General features: G+C 41.9%; 2 protein-coding genes across 7 annotated transcripts in view; one reads left to right on the top strand and one right to left on the bottom strand.

Annotated features, from left to right (window-relative positions):
• Positions 1-340: 340 nt before the first annotated feature.
• LOC308094962 (vesicle-associated membrane protein 3-like) lies at positions 341-12,188 on the top strand. Its single transcript, XM_080441794.1, has 5 exons — positions 341-443; positions 2,796-2,925; positions 5,509-5,667; positions 10,908-10,959; positions 11,754-12,188. Coding segments are annotated over exons 1-5 (360 nt in total). The 5' UTR covers positions 341-441; the 3' UTR covers positions 11,771-12,188.
• Positions 12,189-16,133: 3,945 nt separating this feature from the next.
• Positions 16,134-25,815, bottom strand: part of chd4a (chromodomain helicase DNA binding protein 4a) — a 36,626-nt gene continuing 26,944 nt past the window's right edge. For 3 of the 6 annotated variants that reach the window (XM_080442373.1, XM_080442371.1, XM_080442370.1), the window contains exons 27-40: positions 24,994-25,086; positions 24,238-24,329; positions 23,819-23,952; positions 22,971-23,115; positions 21,954-22,116; positions 21,207-21,316; positions 20,590-20,953; positions 20,386-20,454; positions 20,033-20,209; positions 19,735-19,843; positions 19,101-19,233; positions 18,166-18,361; positions 17,091-17,272; positions 16,134-16,525 (exon numbers count right to left, since the gene is read on the bottom strand). In XM_080442373.1, the coding sequence (XP_080298499.1) occupies positions 16,502-16,525; positions 17,091-17,272; positions 18,166-18,361; positions 19,101-19,233; positions 19,735-19,843; positions 20,033-20,209; positions 20,386-20,454; positions 20,590-20,953; positions 21,207-21,316; positions 21,954-22,116; positions 22,971-23,115; positions 23,819-23,952; positions 24,238-24,329; positions 24,994-25,086 (1,991 nt within the window). In that variant the 3' untranslated portion in view covers positions 16,134-16,501. The remainder of the gene's footprint in view (positions 16,526-17,090; positions 17,273-18,165; positions 18,362-19,100; positions 19,234-19,734; positions 19,844-20,032; positions 20,210-20,385; positions 20,455-20,589; positions 20,954-21,206; positions 21,317-21,953; positions 22,117-22,970; positions 23,116-23,818; positions 23,953-24,237; positions 24,330-24,993; positions 25,087-25,815) is intronic. The other 3 variants (XM_080442372.1, XM_080442375.1, XM_080442374.1) reach the window with 2 other exon arrangements.

The raw sequence follows: 25,815 nt of genomic DNA, 5'->3' as shown, positions 1-25,815 counted from the left end.
GATAGACTTTCAACAAAACAAAAAAAGACTTTGTTTCGGTGAGCAGCGAAATAGTTTTGTTTATTTTTTTACTAAAGACAGAGACCTCATACGGCAGTGGAATTTTCGGTCAATCAGCAGAGCAGCGCTTCTGGCAGAAGCGGAGCGGCTGCACCGTGTGACACTGTGGCGTCACGACAGAACAGAGAACTACATAAACCTGATCTGCGCACTTTATTATTCTGGAAGAAGCGTTCAAGTTTAGGCTAAATAACAACAACAACAACAACAAAAAGGACAAATCCTAGTGAGCGGAAATATTGTTTTCTTGCTTTTCTATCACGCGTTTTTGGGGACAGATTTGGATTCAACTGGGAGAGCCCCCTCTCTCTCTCTCTCTCTCTCTCTCTCTCTCTCTCTCTCTCTCTTTCAGTCAGATAACCATCAGCCGCTGCAGCAGAGATGTGAGTATATAGCAGCTACTATACACTCATTTAAATGACAAGAATCTGAACTATTAGCCAATACATATTTATGAAAGTATCTCTACTTATAGGTTAGTTAATGTATTCAACTAATTTCGTATGGTTGAAAGTCAAGTGTGTAGCCTATGTCGTGCATTTTGTTGGTTGAAATCATTGGCTTTCAATAGATCCACAATATTTATTTTATTTTATTTCTGTCTTATTGTGTATGCATAAAGATATAACTCAGCCATTGTCAGTCTATAACAGCATTACATGCTCTTCTAAAGTGATTTTGCACTTTTTATAATCGTTATTATTTGTTGTCTCAATCAGTTCTTTATTCCCTTCTCTTATTTTTCCACTGCATAGTTTTCCACGTTTTCTTTTCTTTCTTTCTTTTCTTTTCCAGTGAACATCGCATAATAATAACAACTGTGTGCGTGCTTTGTTGATCTTGCTGTCAAATCCATCCATCTTTGTTATAAACGGGGGCCTGTGCAGCTTTTCATCCACTAATCTCTCTAACATTTGACCAGCGGCTGTTGTGGAGAGGAGGCTATAGATGGAATAAAAGTGGTCTGGCTTCAGTTATACTGTTGTTTTGGCTTTGGCCAGGTCGAGTGCACGGGGCCTAAACATTGTGGGCACCTCGATGTTAAAAATGGCAGTTTGTTTTCTCTAAATGTAAAAATATCAAATAATTAACAAATGTAGCCTATATACTTTATAGGCTACATGATTTCATTGATTTGAACATGCATGGTCATTATCAGACCTAAATTTAGGCTATAGGCTACCCTTCCAATTCTGGTTTATGCCCAAAGTGAAAGGCTATCCACATGTTTTGTAGCAATTGTAGAAATATTAGGGCTTAAATGTAATTATAAAGGATTATATGAATTTGGGCCTGCCATTTTATAAAATCTTAATATTAAATAAAAGATAAAATACATAAATATAACAAAATTGTGCCCACTCTTCCAGTTACCAGCACCATACATCATACTAGCCTACTGCACAAAACCACTCAAGCCCCTGTGTGTGTGCGTGCGCGTGTACACATCACAGGGGCGCACACACGTGTGTGTGTGTGTGTGTGTGTGTGTGTGTGTGTGTGTGTGTGTGTGTGTGTGTGTGTGTGTGTGTGTGTGTGTGTGTGTGTGTGTGTGTGTGTGTGTGTGTGTGTGACCTGATTGATGGTCATGATTCAATTTATCCCCTGAGCAAGCATGCAGGCTCTATTAGCTCAATGGTAAAAGTTTCAGCACTTGTGCAGGAAACAGTAGAAGAGGAAAGTTACATAGTGCAGCTTGAGGTCAATGCAGCCACAAAACTACAACATTTCTTTTCTGAATGCAGTCATAAAACTACAGTATTTCTTAACTGAAGTTGTTGTTTGTCCAATTTGTCCTGTTAGGACATATAGTGTGTCCTCTTCTGGGTTGTGACCCAGTACTTGAGACACACAACTAGATTAAATACTGACTGTGACAGATTGTTTTTACTTTATTGCACTGTAATACAATTATGCTCTCCCTGCACAAAACATCACACGCGCGCGCGCGCGCAAATGCTGTCGGGCAGAAACAGTGTCTCCATATTTCAACTTTTAATGTTTCTTTGTAAATTAATACCCTATACTTCTTTGTACAACAGTTAGAACAAAAAGTAGCAAGAATACTCGATCTACAAGCTCACAGTGCGATGCGATGAGTTATGAGCTTGTAGATATGCTATTACGGTAGTTTTTTGCTGTTTTTATTTCTGCTGTATGTAAAGCACTTTGTGAGTCCTCTCTGTGAAAAGTGCTATACAAATAAAATTTACTTACTTACTTACTTTTAAGTGACATGAAATTGTGTCTTATAAATGTGTTTTATAAATATTGAACCAATAAAAAGTATTAACAATACTTTTGCATCCATCCATTGGAACACAGGTTCTTTTTTTCTCTCCGTTTCCTGAAAAGTAGTGATTTTGGACATACAAGGTTTCTGCCTGACAGAGGGTGTGTGTGTGTGTGTGTGTGTGTGTGTGTGTGTGTGGTGTGTGGTGTGTGGTGTGTGGTGTGTGGTGTGTGTGTGTGTGTGTGTGTCCTTCTCTCTCTCTCTCTCCCCCCAACCCCAATGTTGTCTGTACATAATATACTTTTATTGCTCCTAGTGTTGATGATTTCTTGTATTGTATGTATTTAAATGTCTTGATGAATTGAATACATAGGACCACAATGGAAACAAGCCCTCAGCGCTTTTTGTGTTATCCTTTTAGCATCATTGTATAATCGTACCGCTGTACATTTTGCGAACTGTTAACAAAGTATTCAATCAATCAAACTCTCTCCCACGGCAGGTCTACCCCAGATGCATCAGGTACCCCAGGAGCACCAGGGGGCCCGGACGGAGAGGGGGGCCCCGCAGCCCCGGCCCCCAACCTCACCAGCAACAGACGACTACAGCAGACACAGGCACAAGTGGACGAGGTAAGGAAACAAGTGCGTGCGTGCGTGCGTGCGTGCGTGCGTGCGTGCGTGCGTGCGTGCGTGCGTGCGTGCGTGCGTGCGTGCGTGCGGGTGCACGTGTGTGTGTGTGTGTGTGTGTGTGTGTGTGTGTGGTGTTGCTCTGTCCATGGTGCTGAATGTAGATTATGAGGAATCTTTTCCCCCCAATAGATCACCAATTTCAAATCGTCTTTGTCGGTTGGAAACCTCATACGTGTATGTCCAAAACTGTTACTTTTCAGTATTCAAGTTCAAAAGCATCAAAAGTAGCAGATCCGCAAGTTCAAAACGAGTCGCGTCACGTTTTGAGCTTGTGGATCTGCTACTTTTGATGATTTTGTGTGGCGCTGTAGGATGATCAAGTAGGGCGTTAATTTACGTAAGTTAAAATATGGAGATAAGAGGTTTCTGCCTCTCAACAACGATATAATGATAATAATGATTAACACTGAGCCTTACTTAAAGACATGAAAGGTGGTTTACACTAAGGATGTAACGATCCACGGTTCGGTTCAGACCTAAAAAATATTCTACGGTTCTGTTCATACCTCAGTTTTGTTTTGTTTTATTAAGAAAATGAAAAAAAGGGGGGGGTTGTTATTAAATCTACAATTTGTAATATTAAGATTGTATGAAGGTAGATTGACTTGAACATCACATCAATTGGACTTGTGTACTATTGGCAAGATTGCTAGAGTAGTTTCACAAGTTAAATCCAAAGTTGGTATTTTATCTCAAACACTTAATCATCGTGCATCATACACTAGTAGTTCATTCAGAGCTTTACTGTAGAAATGGCATTCACTGACCTTAAAGTTCCACTTTTCTACTGCATTGAAGTATGAAAGTCACCATAAAGTGTGCTTTATTTAAGCTGCTTGGAGTCTATAATTTAACAAAGATAGTGGCAACATGATTAAAGTCTGTGTTTGAAGATAATGTGGATATGAGATCAGATCACGTCTTGCGATACCGTGGCCTCTGCTGAGCCAGAATGGCAGGTTCAAGCCCCTTGCCAACCCAGTGTACTGGATCACAAACCCATGCAATGGGTTCGGGGAGGGTCCGTGTTCCTCCCTATTGCTTCCAAAGAGTAAAGTGGGGTTATGTCAAGAACCGTCACACCCACCACCTCAACGTTTACAGATATCTATTGATGCCACTAATATGTCATGGATAGATTGGATACAGCTGAAACAAGAACAACGCTCCAAGACCTTGGACACATAAACCAAGTCATGTTTACACTGAGATACATGCTAGTGTTACAACAGAGCTTTTCACATTTTGACTTTCAAACTTCATGCAGTAGGAGAAGGAGGAGGAGATGGGGCTTCAATCCATCAATTTTACACATTAACACTCAGGATTTAGTTGTGTGGTATTGTTAAGAACACAACATTCAAATGTACAACACTTAACCAATGTCAGATAGAGTGCCTCTCGTCTAAGGTCTGTTATGTCATCTCTAGTTGACACAAAGCTAGACATTCAAGTTCAGCACTGCAGACTGAAAAAGGTTCAACCTCTTTTTTTTAGCCATTTAAAGGTGACAGCAGGGTCTCTGATTATTTGCTGAAACACTCAAATGTCCTTGATCACACTATGTTACCTGGAAGAGAAGGACTGAACTTAAACCTGTTCATTTCACCTGTTGAATAATGGATGAAAAATATATCAAAGTCCAAAACCAACATTTAACCAAACCAACTATCTGACAAGGTGGCATGTGCAAATAAAAAAGAACAATAGCTGCTGCACAGTAATGGGATATCAGTTAGTATCCTACTGACACTGCACTGACAGTTCCCATACCGTATCAATTGTTGGATTTACAACATTTGTATTCGTTTCTGGGATGTTTTAGCGTGACAGGGCCTGCCGCTTTAGCTTGTACTCCTAATAAAATGCAAAAACAAGCTTAAAATCATCAAGTTAAAAATGTAATGAGGAAACTCACCCTTAATCAGTGTGGATCATGGTATCACCTTGGTAAAATGATGTCACTTCCTCAAGCTCACATACTTAAAGGCATATTGCATACTTTTCCTGTAGTGTTTTATGTGACAGGACTGACCAAAAACATGGGGACAGTTTTTAAATAGTTTTTGTAAAATGAATGCATATTTATGTATGCATAATTTCATGTTTCTAATCAATTGATGTGAATGATAACAACTTAAGCCTATTAGGCTATTTCTTCTCTAATTTAGAATGACAAAACTGAAAGATAGCTAAGTGGGTACATTTTGGCCGACTTCAGAAAAACTATTGAATGGTACATTCCTTTACAGAACAACTAACTGAAACCAACCATCTAAACAGTTTTACACGTTTTTGAAGCTGAAAAACTGTGTTTTCCCTGCAGGAAATAGGTCTAATGATTTTATTATTATTATTTCATTGTATTGTGCCACAGTGGCATGGAAGATGTGAATAATAATTGAATACTTATGTGTCATCCATGTCGTCGCTGTTCTGGAGCATTGAGGCTGTGTGTGAGCCTTTAGTGACAGGTTAACTAAGCCAGCTCGTGACGTTGTCTTCCCCATCACGTTCCTCCAGGTGGTGGACATCATGCGTGTGAACGTGGACAAGGTCCTGGAGAGAGACCAGAAGCTGTCTGAGTTGGACGACCGCGCCGACGCGCTGCAGGCCGGCGCCTCGCAGTTCGAGAGCAGCGCCGCCAAGCTGAAGAACAAGTACTGGTGGAAGAACATTAAGGTAAGGTTTGTTTGTGTCAGTATTCATTTCGTCGACTAAAACTATGACGAAAAATGTTCATCGACTATCTTTTTTCACTGACAAAAACTAAATAAAAACTAAACTATGATTACTAAAACTAAGATATATTGACCAATTCGTCAACAAATAAAAACTAGGCTAAAATGTTAGGGAAGGACTAGTAGAGAAGAGATCCAGTAGAACTAAAAGACATTTTATGTTTGGTTGCGCTCTGGTGTTCGGGTGTTGCACTCTGGAAATAGCAGATCTACAAGCTCAACACGCTGCGACGCGTTGTGAGTTTGTTAGACTAAAGCTTTTCAGGTGACTAAAATATGACTAAAACTAAATGACATCTATGATATATGACTAAACTAAATAAAAATTTGCTGTCAAAATTTAACACTGGTTTGTGTGCATCTGTACAAACGTAAATATGTGCATCAACACTACGAATAGCTTGTTTTGTGATAGCATTTTATGCATGTGATTTATTTCTCTTTCATTGGGAATACTTTCCTAGTTGTCTGCAATGCCGGCAGCAGTGGCAAAAACCTAAATCATTATCCCTCCTGGTATCCTATCACAGCATAGCGCCTGAGAAGCACTTTCCCTCATCATGATATCGTAAACACCATAAAGAGTGCATCGGATCGGGACGTCCTAATTTGAAATCGTTAGCCAAGATACCTTCACACCTATGTCAGCTATTTACAGTAACTGTAAGGAAACTTGCACAGAGCAAGCTAGTGTGACTGCATCATTCAAGGAAAAATATAACCTGTTGGCTTGTGTATTTGCCCTAACTCAGCCATTTTGTGAAAATTATGTCCCTGTACATTGACAGTGGAAGACAGTGCACCTCACTGGTGGACTTTGACTTCCCTGTAATTTCCCTTCCAAGCAAAGCGAGCTCTGTTGTTTTCACCATGTGGCTCTGTAGGAGGTTAAAAGAGGGTCAGTGTCTGTCCGTGTCAGTCTGTGTCGGTGTGTGCGCGCGAGAGTGTGCGTGTGTGTGACTGTGTGACTGTGTTTTCTAGTAGGCCAAAATAGTTCCTCCATGCATTTTCACATTTTTCACGTTTTTATATATATAATTATTTTTATATTTAACTTCTATTTTATACTGGAATTCAATGGGGCTCGGATCGGAGCTGAAACCTTGCCCAGTTTGGAGTCATGTGTCACAGTCAGTCACAGACAACTGATGTCGCGGCATAGTAGCGCAGCCATGTTTGTTTTGGGCAATGTTAAGTCAACCTGGTTTATACCCCTCAAAGATGTCCGCTGCTACCAAAAAACACTTGTTGACGCCCCCTTCAGGATTTTTGGCACGCTCTATTCACCTGTTTCCTAGGCTTTTCACTTCCTGTGTGTGTTCCACTTCCTGTCGATTTGATCCAATGAAATCCAATGAAACTGGTCAGATGACTAATGATATCCAATGAAATCCCACAGGAAGTGGAAAACACACAGCCTAGGAAACAGGTGAATAGGTCACTGTCAGGCGCACACACACACTGCTGCTGCAGATACCTATCCTATGATGTAAATGTGCCCATAATTCCATACCACCCTGCCTGTCAATCAATCCAGTGGTTTCACTCGGCATAAACCTTTGAATTGCCACCATCCAATCAGAGGTCACAATTTAGGGAGTGAGACAGACAGATGGGGGATGGGACGGATGACAGAGAGGAGAGATGGATGTAGATAGGGGGGAGGCAGAGAGAGAGAGAGAGAGAGAGAGACAGAGAGACAGAGAGAGAGAGAGACAGAGAAGGGGGAGGGCCTTGATTCACATCCTGGATTACAACATTGGGAGGCAGGAAGGATATATATCGTTGCTGTTGGGTGGAAACCTTGTATGTCCAAAATAAATTATAATTTTCCTGAAAATGGATAAAAAAAAACGTGTTCCAATGGATCCAATGTACTGTAGTTATTATTGACTACAGTACACGATCTGGTTATACCTTTGTTGTAATGTCTAGTTGAAATGTGGAGATACAAGGTTTATGCCCGACAGAGACTTTAACACGGGGGGGGGGGGGGGGGGGGTGTGTGTGTGTGTGTGTGTGTGTGTGTGTGTGTGTGTGTGTGTGTGTGTGTGTGTGTGTGTGTGTGTGTGTGTGTGTGTGTGTGTGTGTGTGTGTGTGTGTGTGTGTGTGTGTGTGTGTGTGTGTTGGCCAGAGAGGAGGGAGGAGAAGAAAAAAAATCCCAATCTGGATTAGAGCTGCGTTGAGGGATTACGGAGGCAGCTGTGATGTGACATAGCTGCCTCCTCCGCATCCCCCACTCTACTCATTTCATCTCAAACACTCACTATTTATAGATAGAAGTTTGCACGTCATGCACACACAAACGCATGCACACGCACACACACACACAGGTATTACTATAGCACTGGTGAGGATATCGACATTTTTGCCTAAACCTAGAGCTGAAAATAGGAGATCTACATGCTCACATGTTGTGCTGCGACATGTTTACGTGAGCTTGTAGATCTGCCATTTTCACTGCACAACCTCAGCACGCCCAAACTTAACCTCTACATGTCTGATCCTGACCCTAACCTGACATTTTACTAATTGTAAGGCTAACTCCAATCATCCTTTTTAACCATAAAACAACCAGTTCTCTTTTGCGGACCAGGAAAATTGTCCTGTTGTTTCTCAAATTCTACTCTATATTTCTGGGGATATTTGGTCCTCACAAGTATACACACACACACACACACACACACACACACACACACACACACACACACACACACACACACACACACACACACACACACACACACACACACACACACACACACACACACACACACACACACACACACACACAAAGAGTCATCAGTCATCCAGTCTCCGCCCCTCCTGTCAGAGGTGATGAGATTGCTGTTTGTCTGACGTTATGATATAAATAATTGTGTCTGGTGCCCAACAACAACAACGCTGAAACACTCTTTCCTCTGGTAATGAAACAGAGTGACAACGCAGCCTGTCACATGCAGTAGCCATATATGAAATGGTTTATTTGTTGACCTGGCATCCTATTATAGCGTCAGTGTCCAGCCGGGACCAGCTAACTCCTTTTTCATTTTTTTTTTCATAAATCAACGCTATTGAACCCCCTCTACATCTGTGTAAATGTTTTTTTAATAATCACATATGAAAAGTATTAAAAAGCGCCTCTGACGAAAACTCCTAGCTCCATTGGACCCTCAAACTGTCCGTCAAAAACAAACAACTCCCCCCTCGTCTCAGGCTCTCGAGAAGCTCTGCTCTGTATGAGGCAGACAGGGAGAAGATTTTTGTTTCAAACATCTCCAAGAGCTCAAGGAGATCATGCCAAAAGACTTTCACAGCTTTTATGACAATCTAAAGCACTAAGAAACACCCACCACACACACGCAACACACAACAGTGTGATAATAAAATGTTGATAGGTATATGATAGGTAAATTCAACTGTGGTTGTTATTGTTAGTGCAGTAGGCTACAGATTTGATAGGCTAAAGATTCTATTTTTCATGAATGTATTTTGTATTTATATGCCATTTTTTTATTGTTGGTGTGCCATGATCGCTTTTGTTAAATACATGATCGAGTATTGAGGCAGAATTGTTTGTTGCACTCAACTGTAGAAGAACAACAGTGGTAACAGTTAGAGCCATGGTTGTTTACAATGCATGTTAAAATAAAAGTTGTTTAAGTACAGAATTCAGCTTGATCTATAGTATATGAGGATGGCGCTCACCATAAATAGCTGATCTCCAAGCTCACAATGCGTTGTGATGTGTTGTGAGCTTTGAGATCCATTGCCAGCTGTTCTTATCAATGATGGACAAAACCTCCTAACTCCACTTGCACTGGATTTGGGTAAAGTGGTGATAATATAATGATACATGCAAATATCTGATAATATATAAAGTCACAATACCAAGTTTGATGAGGCAGTATTGCTTTGTTTTTACAACATTGGGAGGCAGGAAGGATATATATCGTTGCTGTTGGGTGGAAACCTTGTATGTGCCATGATCGCTTTTGTTAAATACATGATCGAGTATTGAGGCAGAATTGTTTGTTGCACTCAACTGTAGAAGAACAACAGTGGTAACAGTTAGAGCCATGGTTGTTTACAATGCATGTTAAAATAAAAGTTGTTTAAGTACAGAATTCAGCTTGATCTATAGTATATGAGGATGGCGCTCACCATAAATAGCTGATCTCCAAGCTCACAATGCGTTGTGATGTGTTGTGAGCTTTGAGATCCATTGCCAGCTGTTCTTATCAATGATGGACAAAACCTCCTAACTCCACTTGCACTGGATTTGGGTAAAGTGGTGATAATATAATGATACATGCAAATATCTGATAATATATAAAGTCACAATACCAAGTTTGATGAGGCAGTATTGCTTTGTTTTTAATATATAAGGTTTTCTTCATTTTCTGAAAAAAAAAAATTGTTTTTAATTTCCTGAACAATTACCATTTTGGATTTAGCTGGTTCCGGCCGGACAGCAGAGATAGTTTGTATAGTTTCAATGTACAGATTATTTATTGTTTGATATTATACTGTTTAGACTGATGATAGGTTATTGGTTTACTTATTATCCTAGATACTATTTCTATGCATTTGGATGTATTACCTTGTGTTTACCTTACTTACTGTAAATCACTCTGGATTAAGAGCGTCTGCTAGATGCTTAAATTGTAAATTGAAATAAAGACACATTCACTTTTACAACAGCAGCCATTCCCAGCCATACTTGTGGACCGGTGCCTACTGGTGGGCTACGAGGGTATTGCAAGTGCAAAACACTGATTTTAATGATAACATAACGTTAATATTAAACAATTTACTTATTACTTATTTACAATTTATGGTATTCTTTCTGTAAAACCTTATCAATTAATTGGAACTCAGGGCCTTATCTTGCTTACCCCTTACGCCTAAACCTTTTAGGCATTTTTTTACTATTTAGAAAAACATTTTTAAATCGTTCAAATAGCCGTTCTACAAGCTCAAAACGTGTCGATGTACATGAGCTATTTTCACAATTTTAAAATGTTTTTCAAAATAGTAAAAAAAATGCCCCAAAAAAAGTTTAGGCTTAGGGCCCTAAAGTAGGCTATAACTCTATGGCTATACTACATTAGTTTGTTTGTAGATTGCTTTATTTTTTTTGAAATTGTCCCTTAAACTGTGGATGTTTGTGTCTTTCAGATGATGATCATGATGGCCATCATAGGTGTTATATGTTTTGGAGTCGTATTCTGTGAGTAAAAACTTGATGATTGATGATTGTAAATATGGAAGTGGAAAACATCCTAGTGTCCAAAACCTTTCCGTTTCCATTATATATATTTTTTTACTTTTTAAACTTTTTAACCCATTAAGACCTGGAACTGTGTAATTTTTAGATTTGAGCTAAAAATGCATTATTTTACACTTTGGGCTATTCAAAAATAGCAGATATACAAGCTCATAGCGCGGCACCGAGTGCCGCGCTACGAGCTTGTATATCTGCTATTTTTGAAAAATCGTGAAAATGTGTGCAAATCTTTGAATATATATATTTTTAAAGCGAACATTTTTAACTCAAATCTTTGCTTCTGGGGGTCCCTGGAACTAAATATCTTGATGGGGGTTCGAGGCCAAATACATATAATTTTGGGGGTCCTTGACATGAAAAAGATTGAGCACCACTGATATAGAAACATACGTTTTTCAGAATACTGTTGAGATGCAGGAGACATGTAGAATCGGCTTCAGGTCTCAATGGGTTAAAATAGTAGATCTACAAGCTCACAACGGGTCACCCGTTGTGAGCTTGTACAGCTCAACTATTTTCACTACTTTTGTGCGACACCTGTATGACGGAGTAGTGCATTCATTTTGGGAAAAAAACACAAAAAGTTGAAATATGGAGATAGGATGTTTCTGCAGCAACAATATCATAAATATGGAGATAGGATGTTTCTGCAGCAACAATATCATATCATCTATCTGTCTATTATTGGTCCCTCTCTTGTTTTTTGACAACACCTCTTTTCTCCTCTCCTCCCTCAGTGTATTTCTACTACTGAGCTGCTTCTTCATGGACGCCCGACAACTAAACAGGACACTGGTCCTCCACCAAGCCAACTCTATCCTCTCTTCTTCTTCGTCTTCCTCCTCTCTCTCCCTCCCTCCCTCCCTCCCTCCCTCTTCCTCAGTATGGTAGTCTGCTGTAGTCCTTAGTGGCTCCGTCTGCCTACGAAGGGTAACCCAGAACCTGAAACCTTCCAGAACCCCTTTATTTCTGTGATATAGTTCTTTGTGAAATACGTTACACCAGGGGTCTTCAACAGCGGGTCCAGGACCCCTAGGGGGTCCTCAGGGTTACTACAGGGGGGCCGCCAAATCTGTGTGTGTGATAGGATTATATATTTTTTTTACATTAACCACTTCAACCCTAGCATCCCTTTTCTGAGGTACTTTAGCCAAAAAATAGCAGATCTACAAGCTCACAACGCCTCGCACTGCGAGGCGTTGTGAGCTTGTAAATCGGCTATTTTTGGCAAAGGGGTATGGGGGGTTGAGGGCAAAAAAAGAGCAGACCACGTAAAAAAAAGTTTAGTCTGAAACACAAATTTATACAATATAGAGGGGGTCCCTGCTTCATCTCTCTCTCTCAGCTAGGGGGTCCTTGGTCTGAAAAACCTTTGAAAAACCCCTGCGTTACACTATAAGTTCTTATAATTGAAAAGACCCATAAACCACCACGGCAGGGGTATTCAACAAGGGGTCAGGGACCCCTAGGGGGGGGGGTCCTCAGAGATACTGCAGGCTGACCCAAATCTTTGTGTGATTTGGACTTTATTTTTAAAATGTTTACATTAACCACTTGAACCCTTGCATCCCTATTCTGGGGGGGGGGGGACATTAGCCTAAAATATGTGGGGGTCCCTGCTTCATCTCCCTCTCAGCTAAGGGGTCCTTGGCCTGACATTTTTTGAAGACCCCTGCACTACTGTAAACATGTAAAGGACTTTGCAATGAGTTCTAATGTTGATATGGTCTATTTGAGTTATTCTCGTGCTTCCCTCCGCCCTGCTTCCTCATTTGATGTCCCTCTAGATTAATTTCCCATTAGCCCTGAGGTGAATGGTAGTTGCAAACTAATGTATGGTGTTACCATCAGTATCAGATTAAGGGGGTACACTGCATCGGGATAGCGTGAGGCCAGACGCCAGTCACAGAATAGTATCAATACTGCTTTGAAATGTGACTCCCTCTTTCTTTGGTGTGTCGCCTAGGTGGTGCCTAAACCCTAACATCACCAACACTATGCCTAACCCTAACCTTAACCTCACAGAAATGATGCCCAACTCTAACCTTAACCTCACATAAACACTGCCTAAAACTAACCTCAAAACCACATCCACCTTGGCGAAACACCGGGAAAAGTGTGTTCGGCTTTGAAATACTTTCCTTGATTCGCTTCGACTAAGTCAATAGTGCTCGTGGGTACTGCCCAGGCCGAGGCCGGTAATACAATATTTCCCACTGATCAAGGTTTGTTTGATAGATTTGTCCGGAGCATTTTTCTGTGAACAGTACCTGCATGGAACAGTAGCAGGACTAATATTAGTACTAGTAATAGCAGCAACTGCAGTGAAAAAAAGAAGTGCAGGCAAACAAATGTAATCTATATAAAATGCACATGGTCTGTGTAACAGATTTAACCTATGGGTGATAGTATTTTACAAAAGTCACAGTACCCATCCCCCCCAGTTTTGTTGAATAAACCTTGCTAAATGGAAAATGTATTCCTCCATGCCTTCTTGAGCAAGTAGTTTGTGCAGAAATCCCATGTATGATTTAAAATATGCTGCTGAATGACTGTCATATCCTTATTTTTGTTCTATAAACCTCGATGGATTTCTTTTCTCCTGTATGTACTGTACTGTCCCTCTGAGGTCTTTAGAACAGCAGTCCATGTGTTGTCAACATGTCCATACAACTGTACCACTCAAAAGACCAGTCTGGTTGACTGAAATAAGGTTTTTGAGAAGATACTGTATTTACTGTTTGGATGAAATATAGCAAGAGTTTTTTTCCTTTTTTTGTGTCAGTGTATTTCATTGTTTTAACTGAAAAAAGCATTGGCTTGATTTGTGTTTTGTGATCCAACTTGCTGTAGTATTCAGCATTCTGTTATAAAAAAAAATATTGACATGGTTTCCACTCGACAGAGACAATATGGGACAAAAAAGTATTGAAATGAATGGAATAATTGTCTGTCCTCCGTGTCAATTATAATAAAAACATATCAAGTCTTAGACATATTATAAAGACATATATGTCTTTATAATATGTCTAAGACCAAGACTTGATATGTTTTTATTATAATTGACGCTGAGGACACAGACAATTATTCCATTCATTTCAATACTTTTTGTCACATTGTCTCTTGTCGAGTGGAAACCATGTCCAAAACCGTTTCTTTTCAGGGTTAAAATTCGAAAGCATCAAAAGTAGCAGATCTACAACAAACTGAAATTATAGACAAAATGCCTAGGATGGTTGGTGGTTCCTCTGTAACTAAATACTTTTAAAAATGCTATATTTTGTTAAGTTGTTATTACACAATACTTACCTTTTCCATCCTGCACCTGACAAATAACCCAAAGCACAAAACAATAAAACTAATAAAAAAAAGCAATTAGCAAATCCACTCTGAAAACTAATTAAAACTGAATTAGAAGGGGGGAAAAAATCAAAACGAACTAAAACTAAGCTAAAATGAAAAATCCAAAACTATTATTACCTTGGTCCCCAGGCCTAGAGTTAAGATCTACAGCATTTTAGAATGAAGGACCAAACTCTCTAATGTGGATTCTCCAATATGAGAGAGTGGACGGATGCTGTCATTTTGAATGATAGGCAAAGTAAACACAAGAAGTTCAGTGCCAAGAAGACACTTAACAGACTGTACAAGCAGTGATGTCTGATCAAGTCAATCCATTAAAACCGGGAACGCATCCGTGTCATTTTTAGATTTCTTTGGCTATTCAAAAATAGCAGATCTACAAGCTCATAGTGCGGCACAGAGTGCCGTGTTATGAGCTTGTAGAACTGCTATTTTTTTTTAAAGCTCTTGACAATGTGTGCAAATCTTTGAATATATATATACATTTTAACTACATTTTTTTAGAATTTAGAAGACATTATATTCAAAGATTTGAACACATTTTCACGTTAAAAATAAATAAATAGCACAGTGCTTTCATTCCAACCAAACTGCATTTGGCTAGAATATGTAGGTGAAACCCATGTCAATAGTCACTCTTATACATTCTCTGTTTGGGCTCAACTTCTACCCGGTGAAATAAAAAATGTAAATAGGGTCTGTGGTTTAACTGTTCATTTTGTTGATCCCACTTTGATAACCACTGATGTCAACGGGTCAAAGTCGTCAGTCTTTGCCCCAAATTTGTGCAACAAGTTATCATGAACTGTTGCTTTTGATCATGGCGTTAGCAACGGACGCTGCATTTCGATCGACTCAAAATTGAAGAAAGTTAACAATAATTGGCCGTGTCCACAGTAAGCGTTTAAGCAGAGAAGCGCTTCGGAAATCATGTGCACAGCGTGTTTATTGGTGTCCACAACGTTAGAACCTATCAACTGTTGCTGTGCTCAAATGTCCCACCTTCTGCGTTATTAGCACAAATAGCTTAGCTGAAACAACAAACATCTCATGCTTGTGGCAACGATTCAACGGCGGGGTTGTACATTACCGAGTTCTCAGACACAATGTGGAGGATCAAATGACCAGCACTCCACTCCAAAGGTTGAACTACTGTCTGCTTGAAGCAGCCAGGGCGCTCCGCCAAAAAACGCTGGGTGCCGAGAGCGCTGAAGCGCGATGCTCAGGTGATGGGACGAAAAGCACTCCAGCGCCTTTTTACAATAGAAACGCATGGCAGAGAGGCACTGGCCGCTCTAAGAAACTTGTTCTGAGGACACAGCCCCTAAAAGTAGCTCTCCACCGCACCGATTTCGGTAAGTGTTGGGAAAGTGTCTGTTGCCGAAAATCTGCTGTTTAATGGGCAAACCGTCGCATCGGGTCGCAAGTTGTAGGGAAGCGTCGAAAGCCGACAGCTTTCGACCGTCGGATAGCAGCGGGCTTGTTGAAAAAGACATCAAGCCATACGCTATTTCTAGCACCATAGTAGCGGTCTGTCTGTGTCGGCTCTCAAGTGCATTCAGCGACTTGTCATCACACCTTCCAACCGACTTCCTTCGACTGCCATTCTGTAGCAAATATGTAGTGGTCTGTTTGGTGGAGAGCTACCATAACGTATTTCCCATTTGTGTGAACACATACAGCAACAGTTGCACACAAGAGGTGCACACGCAAGCCTCACTACTCCACATACTGACAAGAGAACGGCAACTGGCGAGTCTTTATTACATTTTTTTATTTAGGTCCCAAAAAACCATAATAACATTATATCAATAATATTAATAAAGAAATTGAAAAAAGGACAAAAAAAATAAAATAAAATAGCTTTTATGTCCAGCCTCAAAGTGGAGGCTCTCCGTGGAGCGGAAAATCCCACCCTCGTAACTCAGCAACAAAGTCCGTTTGGGGAAGAAAAAAAAAAAGGAAAAAAAAACAACAAAAAAGAAAAAGAAAAAAAAAAAGTCGAGGCGAACGGAACGAGGGCGCGGCTTCACACTGGAAGTCGTCCGTCATCTTGCTGTGCACCAATCAGGAATGTCAAAGGGTGAGGTTCTTAACGAGGTAACGGGCAGGGGAGGTCAGGCTACTGTGTGTGACCTTGTGACATCTGCAAGGAGGAGGAAAGAGGACAGTTAGATCATATTCAATAATCAAGAAGTGCATGTTTACGAATATCTTTTTTCAATGAATCGATTAACCCTGTAAGCCCTATTTTATACTTCGTCATGCAAAAATAGTGAAAATACCAGATCTACACCTCGCAATGTGACGTGTTGTAGAACTATTTTCACTAATTTTGTAAGGTTTCAAAAAGTTTTGAATTAATCTTTTGAATTGATTATTTTATTAAGTTAAGATTATCAATATTTTTTTCTAATCGATTAGTTTCAATAATTGTTGCACCCATAGATCAGATTTATCTCAAACACTGGAAATCCACTGCTTTAACCTGGAACCCCTCACATACATATTCCCACTGGTTGTGTCACAGTAAAATCCTTAAGTGTTAATTTAACTCTTCAAGTGTACAAATGTGTGTATTTTCAGAGTTACAAATGGATTAATCACACAAGAGGATTTCACTGTGTGCATACATGCGTCCATCTTTAAATCCCTGTGTGTGTGTGTGTGTGTGTGTGTGTGTGTGTGTGAGTGAGTGAGAGAGTGTCTACCTTGTTCTGTGTGTGTACCTGTTGTGTGTGTGTCTCTGGGCCTCGGCTGGCCAACCGGGACAGGATGTTCCTCTCTGACATCTGGAGTCGCACGGCGACCGGTGGTATCCTGGCGATGGTGGCCGGGAGGCGGGTCACGTCCGCCTTCATGTCGCTGAGCAGCTCCTCCAGCTGTTTCAGAACTGATGACGGAGAGAGAGAGAGAGAGAGAACATTCACCACGTTAAACACTTCGGTTCTCACACGTTATGTTGCGTTTTACTGACGCGAACACTGAGATGCAGTGTGATTAACGATAAGAGAAAATATTCGTATATTTACTGTTATCTTTGAACAGTGTGAAGCTAATAAAAATGCTCTCTACGTTGTTGAATTGTGTGATTAAGAAAGATTAGAGGACACACTGACAATTCCGGGACTTTAATTCAATATCATCGTTTGAGCCGTAGATATCGTGACAACGCTTGAAAGGGTAACTGGAATAGTGGACACTTGTGAACTCTTGGCACCTTTTTTCCCCCCAGAAGACTGGCCACGACAGGGACCATTTGGACTTAAGATCTGACATAACATATGAAAGTGGATCACTAAAGAGGAGATATCTAATTTATACAAGCTCAATACAAGGAGAACAGGCTAAATCTGTCTTTACATTCCCATACACATTCACATCAAAAATTAATTCTGAAAACATTGAACCAGTCAACATCATTGAGGTAACCACAATGCATAGGTGTCCACTCGTCCTCTTATCCATTTAAAGTCAAATAGCGTAAATCCATCTATTTTCAGCGGTAGCGGCTTTCACCCTACAAGCCAGTGCAGGGTACGTCAGGGGGGGTCAACAACAACAACTCCAGGTTGTGTTCTTTTCTTAACCCATTAAGACCAGGAAAAGCATTTTCGATTTTAACCACTTTAGCGTGGCACAGAGTGCCACATAGCGTGGCACAGAGTGCCGCGCTATGAGCTTGTATAACAGCTATTTTTGAATCACCCAAAGAAATCTAAAATGACAGATGCGTTTCCCGGTCTGAATGGGTTAAATAGAGACCTCATCCCAGCGCTCGCTCACCTTTGTGCAGCACTGCGTTGGCGGGTTTGTTCCCTGACATGGACTCTTTGCTGAGGTGCTGGTGCGACTCGGCCAGACACTCCACCTCGCTGAAGCGCGTGTTGAGGGCCATGGAGGGGTGCGAGGGGTCCTCCGACATGTTGAGGTAGGCTGCGCGACGCAGCTGCTCCTCGATGACTAGCGCCTGTTCCAGCAGCTGCAGGGTTTGGGGAAGGAATGGGAAAGGATACGGTTGGTTAATAAGTACAATGATGGAAAACAGATTTTTTTTTTGCTTAAGTAAAAGTAGCAATAAGCCATCTATTCCAATTTTGAATTGAGTTTAAGTATGAAAGCATTGGCATCAAAAGTACTAACATGTTAGTATAACATATACAGCAGTATAACGTTTTAAGTGGTTAATGTATGTTTTGTAGCTAAAAATAATCTACATCTACAAAGTAATTAGTAGATCCTTCCTTAGTAGAACTTCCTTCCATAAATCCCCTTCGTCCCCCCCTGCCTTCCATAAACCCAACCAACCCTTGCACCATATCTCTTCAGCATCCCTCGCACCATATTTATCTATCCATCCATCCATCCCTTCCTCCCTACCCAGGTCTTTCCTTCCTACCTCAACCCATTTAGACCTGAGGCCTAAAAACGCCTTCTAAATCCTGACTTAAGTTTTCTGAAAAACTTCAAATGTGTATTAAAAAATTACACAAAAAAAAAATGTTGCTAAGAACACCACAAGGGGTTCCCGGCTTGAAAGGTTTAGTTACGAAATGGGGTTCCAGGTCTTAATGGATTAAACCTCCCTCCCTCCCTCCCTCCATCCATGCCCAGGTGGTTCTTTCCTACCGTAAACCTCCCTCCCTCCCTCCATGCCCAGGTGGTTCTTTCCTACCGTAAACCTCCCTCCCTCCCTCCATGCCCAGGTGGCTCCTTCCTACCTTAAACCTCCTGGCCAGGAACTTGTTCTTGATCTCCAGGAAGTTTCCTCGGTTCATCTCTCCCTTGAAGGGCTCGTTGAGGATGGCGTACTTCACATCGTTCTGGATGTCCTGCCAGCGAGCGTAGCCGTGTCTGAAGGAACGACCGAGTGAAGGAACAACCAAAGCAACACACACACGCTGGCCAACATAACTACATTTAAAACCTGCTTGAAGTTACCCATAATGATTGTTCAGATCACACAGGTGCTACTCACTGTATAGTCTACCTGACCATTACATGGTGTCAAATTGTACTTATATTTGACCTATTTCTCCTCAATTTAGACGTTATGCCAATTGATTCCTCCCTTTGCCCTACTCCTCCCGCCCGCAGGAGTACGTGCAGTGACTATTATCACCCTCCAAGCCCGACTTCCCTCCTCCGAACACGGGCCAATTATGTTCTTATACAGTAGATGCTCGACAAAGCCAGATGCACCACGGTGCATTAGAACCCCTAGACTACATGGTGTCAGTTTAACACTCTGGATTTGACAGTGCAAGTCTAAAAATTATTAGTCCTTGAACAAGACCAGACAGAATCAAAAGCATCAGTACTTTGGGTTTCACATGGGACTGTATGAAAGGATACTGTATGATACCGGCCAGCAGCCAGTAGTCATGGCGACGATGCCAAATCTCATTGGTCTTCTTGGTAACCGTGGCAGCGCGTTCCTCATTCTGCCACAAGGAGTGGAGCTCTGGAGAGAGAGAGAGAGAATGGTCAATGGAGGTGAAATTATACCCCGTTTGTGGGTCTGCGTTATAGTGTTTGTGTGTGGCATTGTTTCCGTGTTTATATTGTAGCTAGTGGGCACATATGTACTGCAGTGTGTGCAATGTAGTGTGTGTGTGTGTTAACGTACGTGTGCGTGCGTGTGTGTGTGTACCTGTAAAGCCTCCGTCGGCGATGTTAAACATAAACCTCGTCTTGGCTTTCTTCTTGTCCTCAATGGCTGCTGCTGTGGCGGCCGTGGCCTTTTCTTCCTTAGGGGTGTCACCGTTCTGGAGTTTAGCTCCGCCCTCCTCCGTCTTTGTTGCCACTTCCTTGTCGTCCTTCGGTTCTGCTGGGGGGGGGAGGAGAGGGGTGGGGTGAGACCATTACATTCAGAACGTGACCAAAGCTGTGCCGGGTTCGGAATCAAACGGGCTCTACTTGAAAACTCACAAAGTTGTTTTTGACTATATCTATGTGGTGTGCATGAGAGTTATTCGTGTGGCAAATGAGGTAGGTAGTAGGTACCTTTCTTTTCATCTGCAGCAGGGGTTGTGTCCATCTTTTCCGTCTTCTCCTCTTTCTTGTCCTCTGTGGCTGTGGGGTCGACAGAGACAAAAGGCATCATGAGTAAATTCATTCAGTCACATCAGACTAAGGCATCATGACAGAGAGAATTAATTAATTCGCCATCGAGAGAGAGAGAGCGAGACAATGGGACATCAAACTTACGGGTTGCAGACTTGACGTCGGAGTCTTCCGACTTGACCTCCGACGAGGCCTCGGACTTGGCCTCTGACGGCGACTTGCTCTCCTCGTCGCCTCCAGCCTCGGCGCTCTTCTCCACAGTGGCGGCAGCGGCGGCGACGCTCTTCTCTCCCTCCTTCTCCTTGGTGGTCTCGGCGGTGTCTTTGCTGCCGTCCTTCTCGGGGGGCGTCGTTGTTGTCGTGGTCGTCGTGGTCGACGTCTCACCGTTGCTGGGCTTGGCGTCCGTGTCCATGGGCTCGGCTGCGCCGTTCTTCTTCTTCTCTGCTTCGTCTTTCTGCTCCGGCTCGGCCGGCGGGCTCTTCTCCTCGTCGTCTGGGATGGCTATTACCTGGAGCAGGTAATAGTAGGAGAATACTATTAATACTAATGCGAAAGTAGTATGATAGTGTTCTCTCAGTATGAGTATATCCATACTATATTACTATGATTGATTGATTGAATACTTGATTTACAGTTTGCAAAAAGTGCAGTTATACAATAATGCTAAAAGGATAACACAAAAAGCCCTGAGGGCTTGATTCTATTGTGGTCCTAAATGCACCTAGTATAGTTTGTGTGCAAGTTTGTGGCTGTTCTGTTACCTCGTCTTCCGTCTTGGCTGCTGCTTCCGTCTTGGCCTCCTTTTCCCCGTCTACCGCCTCCTTTTTCGTCTCCTTCTCCGTCGTGTCCTCGCTCTTTAAGGACTCGTCGACTGTGGGGGGAAAAGCGTGGACACGTGTCGTTAAGAACACCCGTTCCTCTGGTCCACATTTCACTGCTATATATTTTTTTCCATTTACACCTTTTGCTCGTTACGTTTTGAAGCCGATGTGTTTGTGAATGAACATATTATGTTAATGGCATGTACGTGTTAATTAAGGCTGGCGTGTTGGATAGTGTGTGTGTCATGCGTGTGTGTCATCTACAGGAAATGTACAGGTGTATGCCTGTATGTTATTGCAATACTTATGTATATCGTCTCTGTCGGGTGGAAACCTCATAAGTCCAAAACATACTTATCAGGATTCAAATACAAAAGTAGCAGATCGACAAGCTTGTGGATCTGCTACTTTTGATGCTTTTGTGTGACGCTGTGGTATGATCAAGTAGGGCGTTCATTTACGAAAAAACACAAAAAAATAATATGGAGATGAGAGGGTTTCTGCCCGACAGCAACGATATGTTTGCTTAACATAGCGGTTTGTTTGTATGTGTGTGCATGTACTGTAATTACTATTAGCTCTATTTTCGTGTGTTTTACATTAGCTGTGCATGTGTGTGTGTGTGTGTGTGTGTGTGTGTGTGTGTGTGTGTGTGTGTGTGTGTGTGTGTGAGACAGTGTGTATTACCTGTGGCGGGCGTGTTGGGTTGCGTGTCTGCGGGAGTGCCAGTAGAGGGCGTCTTGCCGGGGGATTCTGGGTTGGCGGCGGCCGCGGCTGCCTTCTTGTTCTCCTCCAGCTCGGCCATCCAGGGCATGGACCACTGACCGTTGACGTGCTCAAACTCCTGGACCTGCACGCCACACACAACACAACACATGACATCAGCACACACACACTGGGCTGGACTGACAGTGACCACTGGACCGACTGCTACTGATTTACTGCAAGCAACGCATTTCATACTGGTCTGGGACAACGCTCATCTAGGACCAGTTGATTCTCAAACGCTTCTGGTTTCAGTGCTTCCCGCCGGTGTCATGGACCGAAAATAGTTGATCTACAAGCTCACAACTTGTAGATCGGCTATTTTCGGCATGCAGCTAAGTGTAAATCATTTCGATGCCATCGCGGCCCGCCAAGAAAAATATTTTAGTCGACTAAATCAACTGTAGATTTAGTCGACTAAAATCTTATATTTTGTCGACTAAAACTAGACTAAAAGTAAACATTTCAGGTGACTAAAATATGACTATAACTACATTTTCATTCAAAAGACTATGACTAAAACTAAATACAAATGTAATGTCAAAATCAACACTGGTTCCCTGCATGCTTTCTGAATTCAAGTGCCTACAACATTAGGCTTAGGAAATATTGGACATCAAAAGGTCTAGTTTTCAAGTCAATTATGTTCAAAATAAAACAGCAAACAACACACAAGTGTTGCTTTCTATACAATAACTCTCACGGACCTCCATGTAACCCTAGGGGTACATATAAGATGTGTTAGTTTAACTCCCAGAACCAAGGGTGTGTTTGGTTACATTTATACACTCTGGGCGTTAAATGAACACTAAGGATTGTACTGTGCAGTGCAGTGCTGGGGTCAAACCACTTCCATTTGTGAAGTCAAACAGACAATGATAAAACATGTCGTCAGCCCTGAGCAGGACACAGTTGCCCTTCGTTCCCTCCGGTCCGTACCTTTTTGCGGATGAGCGACATGACGCCGATGCGAGTGAGTACGTGTTGCCGCGACAGCCCCTCCCGGGGGACGCCGTCGGCGAAGGTCTCGGCCCCGTCGGCACCCGGCTCACACAGGTGCCTCATGAAGAGAGACACGTAGGCCCTGGGAACAAACATTTAGGCACACGTTAATCTGGGGTTCTGCCGATTTAGGCACAGGTTAATCTGGGGTTCTGCAGGTTTAGGCAAGTTAGATTGAAGACTTTTTAATGCCACTCTACAAGCTCACACCTAGCTTGTGAGCTTGTAGATTTAGGATAGAGATGATAAATTCACAGATAACGTAGCGGTCGTTCATGGATTTGAACGAAGTACTGGTATAAAGGGTTGAAGTGGTAAAAAAATAATAAAAAAATAGCAAAAAAACAAGGCACAAATACGTCTTCAACCAGATTTTCTGTAAAAACCATGAAGTTAAGACTTTTTAAGGTTCCGCACGCAGAAACCCTGACTAAAATATGGTTACATCTAACCGTGTACCACTGATTGACAGTGCAGCACACAAAACACTGTACTTTATAAACGACAACTTGGCCAATGTTTTCACCTTTTCCCCATTGTTCTATTGTACAGAGAACGGGAACATTTTATGCAACACTTCCCATATGATTCAGGTTAAAATTGACCTTTAACATAAGCACAAATATCGATTAATTGCTATTGTTCTATTACACATTTAAAAACACAGTATGCATTGTATAATATTCTCTCTAAATGTGGGAATATTTTGCTCCAACAGACAAATTAAAGTTGGTGAATGGAAGTGAGAAAGCAAGTGAAGAGCAAAAGAGAGAAAGATGTCTTACTTGAACTCTTTCTCAGACTTCCCTCGCAGGTCTCTGACCAGCCACTGGGTGGTGAAGGCGTCCTGGGGAGGCATCCCATAACGCATCACTGCATTCAGGAAGGCCTTCCTCTGCCGCGAGTTGAAACCCAACACCTGTGGATGGACAAAACCACACAAGGGGTTAACACAGGAAAACTGTGTGCTCTACATACGAAGGAAGAACGTCGATTTTCTTTTCCAAGTGTATTCATTACTTAAAATGTTATTGACAAAAAGCAGTATTTTTTGTGAAATTTTGAAAATTAAGTACAAGATGCTACACTGGGGAAAGAAGATATGTTCAGACCGTGTAAAAATGCTCCACTTTGTTTATCGTTCTTAATGGCATTATTATTCTAATAGTCCCATGTATCTGTTAAGATGATGAACAACACTCACCTCGATGTTGCCTCCCACCCTGGCCAGCAGAGGGGGCAGTGGTTTGTCTTTGTCATTCCTCAGGCCTTTCCTGTTCGGCCTTCGAGAGTTGGCTGCACACACACAAGACAAGACAGAAGAGAAGAGTGAGCCATTGCTGAACACAAGCGTGATGGTACAGGTGTTATGTGTCCAACCTAGTCTCGCGTAGCCAGACAACTATTCCACAATCTCCGAATGCTATATTATAGAGTCTGGAACTACACCTCCCGAAATCCGAGAGAGGAAACTGGCACTTCCGTTCACGAAAATATATTTTTAAATATCTTAAAATTTAATTTTTTAATTTCCATTTCTGCTAAGCAGCAAGCTATATATACTTAGATGATTTTGATTTACAATAGGATAAATTTGCGCGACTGTAAAGACGAAACGGAAGTGGGGAGGAGGCTTCACATCCGCTTTATATCTTAATCATGATCAGAGCTTCCGAGTCCCAGACTGTATGACCAGAAACATTAGAAAATTGTGGGAGGCAACAGTCTGGCCACACGAGACTATGCATTTAATCACTTTCAACCCGACGTCCCTATTTTGGACATACCAGTGTAATTCAAATTAAATCATAAAAAAATATATAAATGTATTTGAATATAAGTGGATAAGACTTGAGTCAGAGATTGTGGGTCAGTGCCCTAACTGGTTTACGTGCACAGACACCTCTGGAGACGCCCACGAATATAAATGTGTTAAATAAAATTTAAAAGATCAACTTACCACCTTCTGTCCTTTCATCGAAGTCTTCATCACCCTCCTCGGAGGCCACAGAGTAATCCGATTGGCCGTCGGACTGGTCGTCCTGCCAATCCGCTGTGGAGAAGAAAGACGGGACACCATTAACCAAACAGCCAGTCAGCTTCCAGGCGAGCTACCAGGTCAACGAGCAACAGGTTATGCCACAGGATTGCATGTCGCCGTCGTCGGGCAGAAACCTCCCATCTACATATCCTAACTTTGTGTTTTTTTTCCCGTAAATTAACGGCCCAACTTGATCATACTACAGCGTCACACAAAGTAGCAGATCTACAAGCTCGAAAAACGCTGCACGCCACGTTTTGAGCTTGTAGATCTGCTACTTTTGCCGTTTTTGAATTTGAATCCTGAGAAGTAACCGTTTTGGACGTATGAGGTTTCCACCCGACAGAGACGATATAATAACTTGCATTCATAGTCCAGGGACCCCCCTTCCCCCCCCCCCCCCTACCTCAGGGGTCCGTAAAGCCTGACACATAGTCTGAACAAAGTTCAGACAGGGTATGCAATAAACACAAAATGTAGGGCCCCTTAATGGCCCATTTGGTCCCATTTGTACACGCTCAGAGTTAAAATGAACACAGGAGGATTTCACAGTGTAGGTTGGGGTCCCAGAGATAAAAAAAATATATATATACACCATCAAATGGGAATCCTTGCTAACTCCTATGAAACTGGGGGGCCCTTCCACTGTACTAGTGCATACAGTAGTGCTGTGTGTAGGTAGAGCATGGTGTTCAATGGAATGATATGTTGGATAAGAAGCATTTGTGTCCGTTTCTCAAC

Source organism: Gymnoscopelus braueri (assembly GCF_963280865.1).
Source record: "Gymnoscopelus braueri genome assembly, chromosome: 11".
In the NCBI taxonomy this organism is placed as follows: Eukaryota; Metazoa; Chordata; class Actinopteri; order Myctophiformes; family Myctophidae; genus Gymnoscopelus; species Gymnoscopelus braueri.
The sequence above is the reverse complement of the archived record's forward strand: the minus strand, read 5'-3'. Positions and strand labels throughout refer to the sequence as shown.